The 15,662-nt window shown below is 45.3% G+C and overlaps 1 protein-coding gene across 1 annotated transcript; it reads left to right on the forward strand.

The window, feature by feature from the left end:
- Positions 1 to 5,038: 5,038 nt before the first annotated feature.
- On the forward strand, positions 5,039 to 6,426 carry LOC123166074 (GDSL esterase/lipase At5g03610-like). Its single transcript, XM_044583837.1, has 4 exons — positions 5,039 to 5,225; positions 5,425 to 5,681; positions 5,839 to 6,061; positions 6,188 to 6,426. The coding sequence occupies exons 1-4, from the start codon at positions 5,039 to 5,041 to the stop codon at positions 6,424 to 6,426; spliced, it is 906 nt and encodes a 301-aa protein (XP_044439772.1).
- Positions 6,427 to 15,662: the final 9,236 nt, after the last annotated feature.

Here is a 15,662-nt window from a genome sequence, read left to right on the forward strand (position 1 = left end):
AGGAAGAAGCAAAGGAGTAATTAATAGGAGATTTAAAATCCTAAGGGTATTTTTTGCAAAAATCACAATGAACTACGCCGTGGACAACTTTTCCCGGACGGAGGGAGTACATATTAAACAAAACTAAACACCAGAAACTACATGGACTACATTCGCTAGGATAGAGTGGAACGAAGCACTATACACATAAACATTAAGCTCATAATTCCACATCAGCCAAAGCCCTCCCCAAGACCCTCTAGAAGGCACAACAATACTGTTAGTAACATCAAACCTATTAACAAGATCACAAGAACGAACCTTCGAGGATTTAATCTCAGAAACAAAAGTAACCTGAGCTTTAGTGGAGCGGATGAGATTAGCAAGTGGATCGGTCGGTGTACTACACTACTACTAGTACTACACAGAAACGTGGTTCTAGTACGTACTATACTACACACGAACGTGGTCGGATAGGACACGAGTTGGACTACGTACCTAGCTATAGGCTCTCCACTTATATATAGACGGCCACACCTATCGATCGACCTACCCGCTTCCCATAGCTATCGCTCGTTCCACACGGACGCCAACTCGCCTTCTACCGGCCGGGGCGACGCAACCATGAAGCTTCATCCGACCGTTGTGTGCCTTCTCATCGTCGTGCTTTTCTTCCATGGTATGTTATCTACTACTAGCAAAAGAGCCCGTGCGTTGCAACGGGAGGGAAAACATAACACACGTTCTTAACCCAATAACCATCACTCAAGACCTCAATAGGTCCGTCTCCTTTATTTTTGCGAGGCATCATATTTGTGTTGCCGCTTATCCTCCTTCTCACCTTCGCCGGCGATGGCCTCGGTGTTCACACAAAACAACAAAAAACGTGTTTGAATATGGTTAATCCTAAGGCGTCTCTCTCTCCTCTCTCACTCCTCCCTCTCCTCTCTCTCTCTCTCTCTCTCTCTCTCTCTCTCTCTCGCTTTCTCTCACTCTTGCGATAAGAAATTTGTTATTTTCCCCTGCGATATTTTTCAGAGGTATGCATGTGTAGTTATTGATGTTTTCTTTTTCCTATATGGTTATAGTGGGGTGTTTATTCACAATCCGGATCGCCACCGGTACGAAAGAAAAACGGATCTTGCACATAAGTTTGCTATCAAAACAATATTTAAAAAATACTTAACATATAAAATTAACATCATATTTAGATTCCACATATTTTTCTAATGAAATTTCATATATAATATGTTAAAATCAAAGTTACGGTTTAAAAGATACGGATAATTTAGAAGATCATTTGTTTGATTTAAATATATTCCAAAATAATATATAAAATATTTACAGGTAAAAATAATCTCATATTCATATTCTACATATTTTTCTAATCAAATTTCATATATAACATGTTTAAATCGGAGTTACGATTTAAAAGACATGGATGATTTAAAAAAGCATTTGTTTGACTTAAATATGATCCGCGGATGAATTACCTAAAGTATCAGGGGGGTTTGAAAAATGTAAATAACGGTTCGGGTGTGACTTAAATCCGGACGGCGGGTTGATTTCAAAAAAACACAGAGACTTTTGTGTAAAATACAAAAACGATTCATTTTAACTTAAAACAAGACTGCGGGTTGAATTCTCTGAAACAGAGGGACTTTTCTAAAAAATGTCATGACGGACGACCAGAAACCCAATTTGTTTTATTATTATGTAAATATTAGGTAAAGACTAGCTCCTTGTTTCTTTTTCATATTCGTTTTGGGAAACCTTCTTCGTCTTCTGCTGTTCTGCATGCATGCTCGCAAGTGCTGACATAATGATCGGTCTACTTACGTTCACAGCCGCTAGCGTGGAGGCTCGAGGCACACCCTCCGCCAAGGACACTGGCGGAGCGTCGTGGAGATTTTTTTTAGGGAAAGGCCTAACTTTATATTCATAAAAAACCACAACATGTGGTATCGAGTTCACGTCATGTGGTAGGCCAAACAATACATGACGCCCGGGAACTAACGAAATAGCAAATCTCGCTAATATGTTTGCTTCATAATTACTAGCTCTACCTTCAAAAATAAATTGACAATTAAAGAGGGAAGCTCGTTCCCTAATCTCAGAGACTATCGCTCCATATCTACCTTGAGATCCATTAACAATATCCCCTGTAACCTGTTTAGAGTCGGAGGACACAATGAATTGATGGAGGTGGAGATCCTCCGCTAAGCACAATGCTTCCGACAAGCTATTGCTTCGGCTGTTGCCGGATCGTCGACACCTGCCACAACGAGAGCCGAACTCTCAAGGTACGTACCGTTCTGATCCCGGCATATTGCTACCGCCGAACATCCTCTTCCGCATCTGATCCTTGCATCCACATGAATTTTCGCAAAGTCTTGCGGCGGGGCTCTCGGTCGCTTGCGGGCATTACCTGCTACCGGAGCTTGGATGTTGGTGTTGTTGGATGGTTTGATCTCCTTTATCATTTCAAGCTCAGCTATGAATCTGTTAACAAAGGAATGCACCGAGTGTGGGCTCTGGAACACCCCTTCATGGATCGCCTTCCTCCTCGCTGACCATATAGCCCATAGAGTGACAGCCAACCTCACAAACATAGCATGTGATAAAGATTCCTGTTGTGAGAAGAGCCACTGTTTTGCATTCGGCACCGTGCTTGCGACTAAGCTCTGCCCCAAGTCCTCGTCCATTAATGCCCACGTGCAGTGAGCCATAGTGCACTCAATTAAAGAATGACGCCATGAGTCCGGTGCCCCACAAAGGCCGCACGCTGTAGATGTTGCCATATTACGATGATCCCTTACATCTTCTGTCGGCAGAGACTGCTTGGATAGGCGCGATAGGAACATTCGTACCTTACCAGGGACTGCTGCTTTCCACAAAGATTTCCAACCGGATGCTTCAGTAGTGGTAGTTGAAGGGCCAGACGAGCCCTCTAACCATGCTTCCCTGCGCTGTCTAGTGGCTACCAACATGTTATATGCTGATCGGACTGAGAAAACCCCGTTTCTCTCAAAGTGCCAACACCAGACATCGGGCATGTTCCCCGTGCATAAAGGGATCCCGGTGATGAGTGAAGCATCGAATGGGAAGAAGACCTCTCGGAGCTTTGGAACATTCCAGGTCGCTGACTGTGGAATAATGAGCTCTGAAACAAAAGTTGGGGGGTTCTGAACTTTGCACCCATAGGGCCGCAACATCTCATCTCTAGGTAACCAGTTGTCAGTCCATATTCTAGTTGATTCGCCATTACCAATTCTTTTGATCAGCCCTTGTATCAGAACGTCACGCCCCTCAATGACCGACCTCCAAACCTGGCTTGGATGGCTGCCGAGGGAAGCTCCAGGAATTGTTGTCTCTGGATAGTAAACACTTTTTAGTACTCTTGCACTCAACGAATCAGGGTTTTGCAATAGACGCCATGATTGCCTTGCAAGTAAGGCTAGGTTAAAAATCTCGATATCTTTGAAGCCTAGGCCTCCCATACTCTTCGGCTGTGTCATATCCTTCCATGACACCTAGTTTTTTTTTTGAGAAATCTCGCTCGCTTTATTGATTCAAAACAATGTTCATAGGTACACGGTTTGGGTCATGAGGAGTGCCCAACCAAATATGCCTCCCTATATCTAAATTACAAGCGAATTTAGAGAGATTATGAGCCTCGAAGTTATTGTTCCTTCGCTCAAAAACAAAAGAGCAAGAAGAGAAACTAGCTCTACGGTCTATTATTTCATGTATAACAGCCGCATTGGCACCCCCTGTGCCTTCATTGATGTCTTGCACCACACCTTGGCAGTCTGAGGCTACCATGATATTTTGCTCGTAGAGATCCTCCGCCAAAGATAGGGCTTCTCGGCAAGCATATGTTTCCAAAATAAGAGGGTCTCTAATTCCTTTAAAGACAACTGCTGACGAGCCCAGAAAATTACCATCTGAGTCTCGGCAGACTGCAGCAGCCACTCCCACTCGTCTGTTCCTTGCTAGTGCGCCATCCACATTGATTTTGCCAACCCCAGCTGGAGATGGGTTCCAACGGCGCTGCTGCCCTGAAGCTTCACGTACTTACACTTTTTGTTGAGCCGCTGGGATTTGTTGTAGCTCCTGAAGATAAGAGTCTACAAAAGATACTGCCTGATGGGGGTTTTGGAACAAAAGTTCATAAATTGCCTTTCGCCTTGCGTGCCAAACAGCCCACAAAGTGACACCTAGTGTGGTTTCCTTTTTCTGTCCTTAGAAACTGGGCTACGACCCCCCCCCCCCCCCCTTCCGAAGTAAACTTTTTTTACTAGGTATGCTTACGATCTGGCCCAGCGCCCCAGCCCATCAGCAGATGAGTCCACAGGCCACAGCCCACTTGCAGCACCGCTCGGCAGAGATCGAGCCACCATCACCTCGTTCGTGAATCGTGAGAGTCAAAGAGTTGTTCCCCAAATCCCCACCCACTTGCGGTCCTGCCTCCCCGTCCGGCGACCCAATTCCTTGGCGACGGCGGCGGCAACTCAAGCTCGAGCAGACCTCGAACCCATTCTCGCGCGCGGCACGCCCACCGGCCACAACGACACCGGTAGTTCGGCACTGCGCGTCTGCGTCCACTCCTCCTGACCTCCTCTCAGCTTCTTGCTAAGTACAGATTTTAGATGTTCTTCTAGAGTTCTTGTCACCAAAGCTGCTAGTCACTGCTTGTCTGCTTCTGCTAATTCATGTCATATGTGACGAGTTGAGATGTTCTGGTAAGTGGTAATTTTGATGTCTACCTAGTCGATTATTGGATAGAAATTGCGATGCTTTATCAATTTCGTTTTAGGTAGCAACTATGTTGTGCGGATACTTCAGATAGCGCTCGTATCCAGCCGGATACAGCCCCGATACAGTCCAATATGTATCCCGTACGTACCCCTCGATTTTTTTATTTTAAAAAAGAAAATAATATTTGATACCCCTGGCATACTGCTGCGGTACATTTTGGATACGTGAAACCCGCCCCCTGTTTAGATTTGGTCACGCTCCGCCACTGGCCAAGGAGTCAAAGAACCAGTGGACCAGCATGTTCGTCTTCGGCGACGACTTTGCCGACAACGGCAACCTCCCCAAGCTGCCGGGTGGTCAGCCCCAGTCTGATCTCTCGCGTCAATGGAGCTACCCCTACGGCCCTTATATCAACCCTCGTCGCTCCGCCGCCGCCGTACCAACTGGCTGCTTCTCAAACAACCGAATCCAGTCCGATTTTATTGGTAATTTATTTATTATTCCAGTACTCGCGATCTAAATACTCTTATATTTCTTTACAAAGAGAGTACTTAGCTAGCTAGGTCGAATTTGTTTTAGATTATCAGTAGTGTACTACGACATGTATAATCCTATTTCTAAGCACATCTAAATCTAAAACTAATCGAACATATCCATCGGCCATCGCGTTGAACCTCAATGCAGCCCCTCCGGCGTACATGCACACGCTAGATCAATCCGTTGATCCAACTGGCATGACCTTCGCTTCCGGTGGCGCCGGTGTGTTCCAGAAGAAGGTGCCGACTCTTGCCGCATGGGTCAAGTCTTTCACGAGGCTCATCAACAGCGGAATCATCTCAAAAGACCAGCTTCGCCACTCCGTCGCGCTTGTCGCCATCTCCGGCAACGACTACATGAGCGGCGCCGACGTCAAGAACTCTTTCTTGAGTAGCTTCGATGATGTAAGTAGTAGCCGGACTCACACGTCCAACTTAAACACGAACCACCCATCAATTTATATTATTATCGATATCAACCTTACTGATTAATTTTTCTTCCATGGACATCGATACTTACATTGGGAACGTGACAACAGAGATTGTGAAGAACGTCGTGCAGATACAAAAGCTTGGTGTGAAAAAGGTGCTGGTCAACAACATGCATCCTGTTGGTTGCACACCTTTGAGGACTAGCCCGAACAACTACACCATATGTGACCTTCTCGGCAACTATGCCGCGTCCGTGCATAATAAAAATCTAAAGCAGTTGATGGGCAAAAAGAATAACGCCTACGTGCTGGACCTCTACACCGCCTTCACTGACATCATCAATCATGCCCAAGGTAAGTAGTTGCATATATCCATGCGTGCATGCTGTAAATTAAATCTGGTTTCTAGTGTATGAGCTTGGTTCAACACGTGTTGGGGACTATTTATACATACAATTTTCATGTGCATGCAGGTGAAAGGGTCGGATCAGTCCAGCAAGTTCAACAACAACCTGGCCCCATGTTGCGAGGGTTTCTATGATACAGGGTTTTGTGGACAGCAGGACGATACAGGGGAGACCCTCTACAAATTATGCGAAAATCCAGACCAGCTCTTCTACTGGGACGAGGTGCATCCGACACATGCTGGGTGGAAAGCCGTGATGAAGGCGCTAGAACAACCTTTGAAGGAGTTTCTAGATCGGGCCTATGTTCCATGATGCCTTGTAGTTTCAAGACTTTCTAGATTGATTGCTAGATAGTTGGTGCAATTTCTTATATATAGGTTAGCTCTATATATAGTATATAAGTATTTGGGAAGAAGTTTGTGAGTTTTTCTTTCTCTGCCAAACTTTTAGCCAAGTGTAGTATATGAAACGTGAACCGGCTAATGGCTTATTATTACTAGAAAGTTGGTCGTATGTATGGTGAATCTAGTGTGCATGTACTTGAGCTTGTGGATAGTTACATGAAATGAGAAGAAAAGGCACTACTGGGACGAGCGCACTGGCATTATGTCCAGAATATAGCAACCCGGAGAATAGATGGCCCATGGGTGTCAAAGGAAAATCCCATTAAGCAGAGCAAAAGGGGCCGGATAATAATAGGCTATACCAGCCTCAAACATCAATTGTCGGATCTGACTTCTACCACTCTTCTCCGTCGGCAATAAATTGTAATGTAAAAATGCTCACATGGAAAGCCATTGCTCAGGCGCTTGGATTATGGGATTAGGTACATGTTCTTTCAGGGAAGGCCATTCTGCGGTTATGGGGTTCGTCGGCCCAACTGCAAGATTTTTTTTAGCTAAACAAAAGGTTAGGTAACTCATGATCCGTGCCAAACTCGACCTTCCGGATCCCAGTAGCCGTGTCAATGCAATTAATTTACAGCAAGCTGCTAACAATTGCCCCTTCTTCATCTAGAAGGAGTGCCGCTGTTGCACATGTACTTCTTCGCTCAACTTATGAGAAGCTTTCTTGTTTGATCCACCTGCACGGCTGCACCTGCTACAATCTGGGACGTTGGTTCTTTGCCCTGACTTTGCTGCATGTGCGGTGGCTGCCAACATGGACAGGAGGACCCCGTCTCGTTTCTGGAGAAACACGTCCTGATCGTTTCATATCTGGCTTGGTGTGTGAGTTGACGGCGGGCTGGGTGAGGTCGCATCGTATCTACAAACAACCAGGTCCCGCCACTGCCTGCTGGATGGTGTGGTATGAGTGTGACCTTAAGGCATAGCACCCCTCCTTGCTCTGATTTAAGAGCTAGCACAGCCATCATTTCATCAATTTGGAAGGCGCAATTCAAGTCAGCTGTGACCAATAGTACTGTAATTTCATTAAAAACGTATAGACGTTGAGTATGTCGAGCTTCCCTACACAACATACAGATTCATCAATCATCACTGACCTAGCTCTTAAAAAATAAATACGATATACGTTTAGGCGCATGATAGAAACAATGCTGTATCAGGAATCCTTTTTTTTTTCAAACTCTGTAGTTGTGTAGTGTACTTGAAGTAGCAGTGAGAACTGAGGAATGACCTTGTGTTTCAAGTGAGGCCAAGAATGTACGACGTGCAGATCACCGTCAATTTGACACATTAAAGCTCAGTAATTCACCAAACACAACCAGAAAGCTTGCTTGATGGTGGTGTGAATTGAAGGCATGCATGGCACGACTGATTCTGAGTCTCTGTGTGAATTGTGATCTGACTAGCAAAGCTCGACCTATGCTTATGATTGATCGTTGGGTACACCCGATTGTAATCAGAGCACCGGAAGGGCAATGTGAGTTAAAGAACCTACTGGCTGGGCCAACGGTCCTAGTCCTTTCGTACATGACATCTCTACGCAGAATGTATTACGAAAGATGGGACGTTGATTGTCTGCCAACATGGACATGGCCCATCTCGTTCCTGGAGGAACACGTCCAGATCGTTCATATCCTGATTGCGCAAGTAAGGTGGGGTATGGTCACTTATGCTAATAACCTCTGCCTTCGTGGGTGTGATCGACTCTCTCGATGGTGGAACTAAAGGTACACCCATCGTTTCATTCTCCGGTACGTGTGACATGATTTGGACAGTACAAGTTGAGTAAACTCTAACAAATAGTACTATAGTTTCATTAAAAACATATGGATATACTCTCCCGGCCCCGTTCCTACAAAAAAGATACATCATGCCATACTAATCGGAAGTAGTAAAACAATTAGTATATGAAGTTGTTGGGCAAGCTCAGTTGCATACGTTAAGTTAGAAATCTCACACTTTAGTACACAATGTTCCATAAGTGGGTGTTAACTGGTACAAATCATCTCAACCAACCGCACATAGGGGGTTATTTGACAAATTACATTGCAACTTTGCGCTTTAGTCCATAGCTAGTAGCTACCACCTCTGCACTACCACCAGGTCGTTGCATAGCGTGCTCATCGGCCGCCACCCACTGGCGCCCGCATGATATTCCTTTAACCTGATCATCATGCACTGCATCAGCCATTGCGAGCAGAATTACCGTCACCAGCACCACTGACCATGTTGACCCAGATGCCCTCGAGGCATGAGATGGCAAAGATATTCGAGGCAGAACCCAATGGAAGGCAGAAGGCATGGAAGCGGCCCAGGTTGGTGGACACGCACACGCACATCGCCGGGTTCAGACCAATGAACAATATCTCTCCCGTTACTAAAAAAAATATCTCCCCGCCCGTTGAGGCGCATGTAGAAGGAGAAGGAGTCGGCGGCAATCTTGGGATCATTGAGGTGGCCGAGATCACAACCCGAGGTTCAATTTTTTTAGGCAAGGCCATTATAGCATTATGGATTTCATGGGCCGAACAACAATTATTATTATTAGTGAAACAAACTACAAAAGCTATGGTTATTGAGGGAGTGAAACAAAAGCTAGGTAACACATGAGCAACGCCATCCGCTTCTCTTCAACGGTGTCCATACTCGACCTTCCTGACACTCGTAGCCGTGTTAATAAAATCTGCGTAGATCGTTCTACCCGTTTGCAAAGGATTACATGCCTTTGTGTTTGCTAGGTGTCACCCCTTCGCATGGTGTGGCCACCGCCTCCGTCATCATGTTTGCCGCGTAAGACTAAAATTTACAGCAAGTCACTAGCAAATTGCAATTTATCATCTGGAGGATTGCCTCATGCAGTTGCACCTGTACGTACCTTGCTTTCTGGCCTGGTCCACTTGCAACTGCTACAAGCTGGGACGTCGATTCTTCCCCAAAATGGACATGGGTCATCTCGCTTCTGAGGGATCGTTTCATTCATATCTTGACTGGCTACTGGCGGGGTGAGGTCGCTTCTGCTAATTAATAACCAGGCCACACCATGTCGACCTCCTTGTCATCCATGAGGTCTATATTCATTGACCTCATAAAAAATATAGCATGTTTAGCTGAGTGATCCAAACGATGATGTACCTGGAATCCATTTTTCTAAACTCGGAATTAAGCTGTATAGTGTGCTTTAACCAGCAGTGCGAAAGGAGGGGAATGCAATGCCTAATCTCAAGCACCATACTACTGATGAATGACCTCGTGCTTTAATTGAGGCCAAGCGCGTATACTACGACGTACGCCCAAGCTCAATAATGCACCGGGGAGCTGGCCGGGTGGTGGTGTGAATTGAAGGCATGCATGGCATGCACTGCTGAGTGTGACTAGCAAAGCTCGACCTACGCTTAATTAGGCGTTGGGCAGACGCCATTGCAGTCGGAGCACTGGAAGGGAAATGCGAGTTAAGGACGCTAGTGGCATGGGCCAATGCCCCTAGTCCTTGTGTCGCGGACAGGTAGATCTATACTTAACCCTTCCACGCGTGCCAAGGTTTGGAGCTCAGTTGGATGCTCTGCTTCCCTTCCATGCGTGCCAAGGTCTGGAGCTCTGCCTTCCTCCTCGTTTCTCCCTTTTCCTAACAATTGACGGCATTCTCCTCCGCCTTGCCGCAGCCATCTTCTGGCGCTTGATCTGTGGTGACTCCAAGTCCTCATCCTCGTCGTCAACGCCTCATCTTGGTCGTCAACCTTGGTCCAGAAGGTGAGTCCATGGTCCCTTGTGGTTTCTCTCTGTCCTTTACTTCTCCCTTTTGCTTGTCGTCCCTTACCAAAAAGAATAAGGTTAACATGATCTTGAGCATGTTTAAGCCGTACTTCGCGTTTAGCTGTAGCATTCTGTTGGTGTTCTCAATCGACATATCAAATTACCACTAGATCTGTTGTATTTATGCTTCGTGTTGCTTGCACTGCCAAGGTTGATCATTCTACCCGTCTGATATATTCCGTGAGGCCAGGAAGGGACTCAAGTAGATATATACTTTGTGGCTCCTCCTGCCATGCATTCTGTAGTGGCTTTAGCCCCTGCTTTCGCATGACATTATTGCACATATATACTGCATGACCTAGCTTTGCTTCCTACTGAACTGAACAGGCTGCATGCATGCATGTTGAAATTAATTAACAATGACTTCTTGTTTTCAGGAGGCAGTTCGGATGGCACGGGAAGAACCTGATACCCGCTGGAACGAAGTAGGGTCTATCAACTGCTATGCCCTGTTCATGGCCTACCTGTTGATGGCTGTTAGGGGGCTGGCCTACCTCGTCATTACCTGGTCCACCGTCGTTCTGCTAGGCGGCTTCGTCTCCAATCTGGGGAAGAAGGACTTTTGGTCCCTCACCATCATCACCCTCGTACTAACACCTCGGTGATTCTCCTCGACCACTGTTCAATTTGCTCCCATATGTACAAGACATAATGAAATTAGAGAGAGACATTAAAAAACAAGTAGAGAGAGACATGTGACAGGAAATATGCTCACAAAACTGTGAATCCTACAATCTCCGTAATAGTTGTCTTTAATTAGATTGATCAGGAAATGCTCAACAAAGTTTAATTAATTACATTTAGAAACATTTGATTTCTAGGTATATGACCACCAAAGTTTTCTTGCTCGGTCATGGAATTTCAATAGTTATTTTGAAGAGGCATAGATGGTATTTCCAGCTTTATAATATCGAAAAGCAACAAGTATTGATGTATGCATGTCGCAATTATATATACAAGAAATTTACATATATAGAGAAAAAACTGCAAGACCATTTTGGTGCACATATATGTGTACCTGCCTGTGATTATTGTCAGAGATAGGATAGGGGACGTTGAGAAGCTGGCATAAATGCAAAATTAGCTAAGCGTTAAGGATATAATTTTAAAGGTGCGCAAACATGTCAAATTTTATTATACTTTAAGTTACTGGACTTCAGGAATTACGAAAAGAAAATCTTGGATGCACGTCTATGTGTGCCAAACTCTGATGAGCAGGGATAGGGACGGGACCGGGGAGGATGAGGAAGTTGGCAAACACACAAAAACTAGCTGGGCAAGAAGGGAATATTTTTAAAGGCATGTGAACACATGATGGGTTGAATATTTTTGAAGCTAAACACCTTGAGGGGTTCGTGTTGAATTTGATTATCTTTAAAAGTAACTAGAACATAGAAATTGCAAAAACATTGCCCTCCCTTGATTATTAGGGATAGGATAGGAGAACATGCAAAACATTGGCATACACTCAAACTAGCTAAACAAGGAAATAGTTTTAAGGTGCGCAAATACGCTAATCTCTTCCATAGCAAATACCTTGAGGGGTTCAATTCTAATATACTTTAATAGTTATGAGAACATAGGAACTGAAGAATAGAGAAAGCAAGAATTGCAAATCGATGGATCACTATACAAAACTGAACACCTAAATGCCTTGTCGATGAAAAATACCATGGTTTTGTCGTTTGATTACATAAGTTCCTGGTGCAATAGAATGAGCTTTAGATGGTCTGTTGTTGGATTAATTGTCGGAAGTATGTTTTTTTCCTAAGATTTTCTACCATTGTTCTGTTTTCCTACAAGACGATCTGTTATGTGAAAATACGCTTATGTGTTGAACATATTGTGTTGAGCTCGGAAAATGAAGAAAATTATCCGTAAATAGGTTTTTGTAAAATTCAAGGTTTACAGAAAGCCAGAATAATACTTAATCCGATGCATAGAATATTCTGTAATTTAATCATGTTACTTTGTTGGGCAACGTACACCATTTTGTCATGTCACTCTGTATCATGTACAGCTCTTTAACTGGTACATGTATATCCAGGGTCTCTGCTGATGTCGGTCTGAAGGAGAAGTTAAAATATATGGGGTACTCGTTCTATGGCCTCTACCTTGCTATAGTTGGAACTCTGACTCCAAACGATGACAATGACTCCTGTCCACGCCTACTGCTAGCAGTTGTTGTGTGCTTGTGTCACCTGCTTTTGGTTCCCATAGTAGTGTGCCCTCTAGCGGCACTCTACGTGTGTGGGCCGCTGTTGAGCGCCTGCATTTCTATCTGGCGTCTAATACAACATGACTACGACAACGGCAAGGATGAATATTCACACCTGCAGCCGGCCCTGAATGTCTTGTACTCACTGGCTGTGTTGCAGGGTTTGCTCTTCTGTTACAGGTTATTCTCATTTTTCCTTTCTTTGATAAACGTAATTTTCCTGATTCAATGGTGGCACCAAGATTATACAAATGACACGGAACAAGTGATCCACCGCATAGGCTCGCTGATCGACGTCTCTCAGCAGCAACTTGACGAGGACTGTGCCGCCGACAAGCTCACCAAGCTCCAAACAGGACAGTCCGCTGAAAATTACAGCAAGCTGCTTATGGATAAAGGCTTCGATATCCTTCACAAGCTCGCCGCCGACAAAGAAAACTGCAGAGCCATGAGCAACTCCCAGGGCCTGCTGTCCAAGGTAGTGGCGCCCCTAAGCTCCAACCTGGTACACCCCATCGACCACGACGCAACGTCGACCTCCATCGTAGCCAAGTCACTGCAAGTCCTGTCCCTGCTCATGGCTTCTCCGGCAGAGACTGGCGCCCAGCTGTGTAGCCAGATCTCAAACGACAAGGAAGCGATCCAAGGCATGGAGAGGATCCTAAGCTGCCGTGGATGCAGTGAAGACGTTCGCATATTAACCAATAAGGTTCTCACGCAGCTTGGCATGGGCATCGATGAGGAGTCTCTGCGTGTGAACAAGGTGCTCCTTGGAGACATCCTCCGTAGGGGTTGAGCAAAATGTGGTCAGCATGATTCGGCGCATCCGATGAAAAATAAAGTAGACACACAGAACCATCTGCACTGTATATGTAGTGCAGAGACTCTATTGTTCTTATTAGTATGTGTGTCTGAGTCCTAGCTATCCAATGTTATCATTTCCGAACTGCTAAATTAAATGACTGCTAGCGCAAATATTTTAGCTACCCTGTGACTGTGAGCCTAGGCAAGCTGCATTATCTTTCATACAACTGTTTACTCTAATTTGCGTCTTTCAATAACTAGCTTTCCTTTTGGCGATTTGTGTCATGGCTTTCTACTCACCACTTTGACACACACTGACCTTTCCTGTTCATTACTGTGATTGACGAGCTTATATCTTCGGGAAGACAGTATGTCGGAGCGGCAATTCACTTGGGTCAATAACCGGCATATGAGAAGTTCGGTAGGGTACTCATGGGTACGGAATGAGAGCTACAATTTCCACTATTAAACGTGCGAGACCAAGAGCGTATCAAGGCAATATCGTATCGTGTGCACCGTCATTCTTGATTGTAACTTTAGAAGCCCATCTGCTCGCCACCGTTTGAAGTTTGAATTGAAATGGTTGCACCTGGAAGACTTTGCATACATAATCAAGAATGTATGGGAGAGGCCCGCCATTGGTCCGATACCTATTCGGAGATGGAACTTTAAAATAAGGGTCACAAGGCAATACCTCATCGGATGGGTGAGAAATGCCAATGGGATGTACAAAAAAAAACGTCCTCTCCACCATTATTGATGCTAATGGGATGTACAAAAAATTTGCAGAGACTCGCATCTTGTTGCAAGAAGAGAATGAAATGAAAGGTCAATCCAGAAGGGATTGAAGGAGTGAGTGGTAATGGTGGTCTATGGCTAGCAGATCAAACTCGCTCCGCCGATTTCTTGGTGGAAATCCAATCTAATGTCGCGGCTCCCTCCTGGGCTCCATTGCCAATAGTAGTGGGTGGGTATTTCAACTTGATCTGCTCGGGAGTGGACAAGAACAATGCTAACTTAGACTGGCCTAGGGTGCATCTCTTTAATAATGCGAATGCCTCTATGGCGCTTTGAGAAGTGGGCATATCAAGGCCTAGATATACCTAGACTAACAAGCTGCTTTCCCTGGTCCACAGAGTGATTTATTGGGTTTTTCATCTTCTCTGATTGGGAAATGCTTTTCCTTCTCTTTTCTTCCCCTTAAGCTATATGGACAAGGAGCTGCAACATGATTTGAGGAGAAAGGGGGAGACCGATGGTGCACCCAGGTACGGGATGTCCTTGCAATAAAACCAAGGCCCTTGACACCCCTTGATAGTTTCTGCAAAATTAATCGCAGGGTAAGTCCTAGTTCTCTAACCTGGACTCGTAAACAACCACACGATTGGACCATATTTGTCTTTGAAGCACTCGAAGGCCCCTTCTTTATATTTTGCGGGCGGCAAGCAAAGTTGCGTTTGAAAAAACCCCAATGAGGGTCAGTACCAGTGAATTTCTCGCAGAGCAACACGAAACTGGCGAGGTAAGTCATGGAACATTGGGTGGCAGGCGATGGAATTGCACGCCAAAGTAATTCAGAAATGCACGAAAGAAAGGATGCAGCGACCTAGAGAAACCCTTATCTATATGAGCTGTGAGGAGTACCCGTTCATCTAGATTCAGGGCCGGCTCGACTTCGCTGGCGTCAGGAAACCCCCATCCCGCTTCTGGCATGAATCCTTCGGCGGCGAGATCCCTCACCTCCTTCTTCGTTACCCTAGATGGCAACCAATTCCCTTGGACCCATCCGGGCGGCGGAGCGAAAGAGGAAGATGAGGCCTTCATCGCCCGTTTATTCTTCTCCTTCCTAACGAGGGCAAGATTCTTGTCCTTCCCCATGGCAGGCGACGACGGCAGCACCAACAAAGGGAGAGGAATGGAGCAGCTGCGATTTCGGTGGTGAAATGGAGTGGGGAACGGTAGTTTCCAATTCACCCCCTCTATCATTTATTGATAACAAAGGGACGTGTTGCAGGAACGAATCTCAGCCACAAAGCGACCGAATCGATGATTCCTCCAATGCCCACAATGGGACGGTTACAACGCAAGTGGCATGGTGGGGTGTGCGAATCAATGCTTCTCGAAGCACGTCATCATTGTTGCTACAGTATCCACAATGTATGCCCGAGATTCCACGGATCACTCTCGAGATTTAAGTTGAAAATCCCATTGTTTCCTCAGAGAAATACCAAAATCACTTTGTACCGCTCAGATGAATCATTGATGAAGCGATGGTCACTCGGGAGAAGTTTTGATTCAATAATAAATAA

Source organism: Triticum aestivum, chromosome 7D (genome assembly GCF_018294505.1).
Source record: "Triticum aestivum cultivar Chinese Spring chromosome 7D, IWGSC CS RefSeq v2.1, whole genome shotgun sequence".
NCBI lineage: Eukaryota > Viridiplantae > Streptophyta > Magnoliopsida > Poales > Poaceae > Triticum > Triticum aestivum.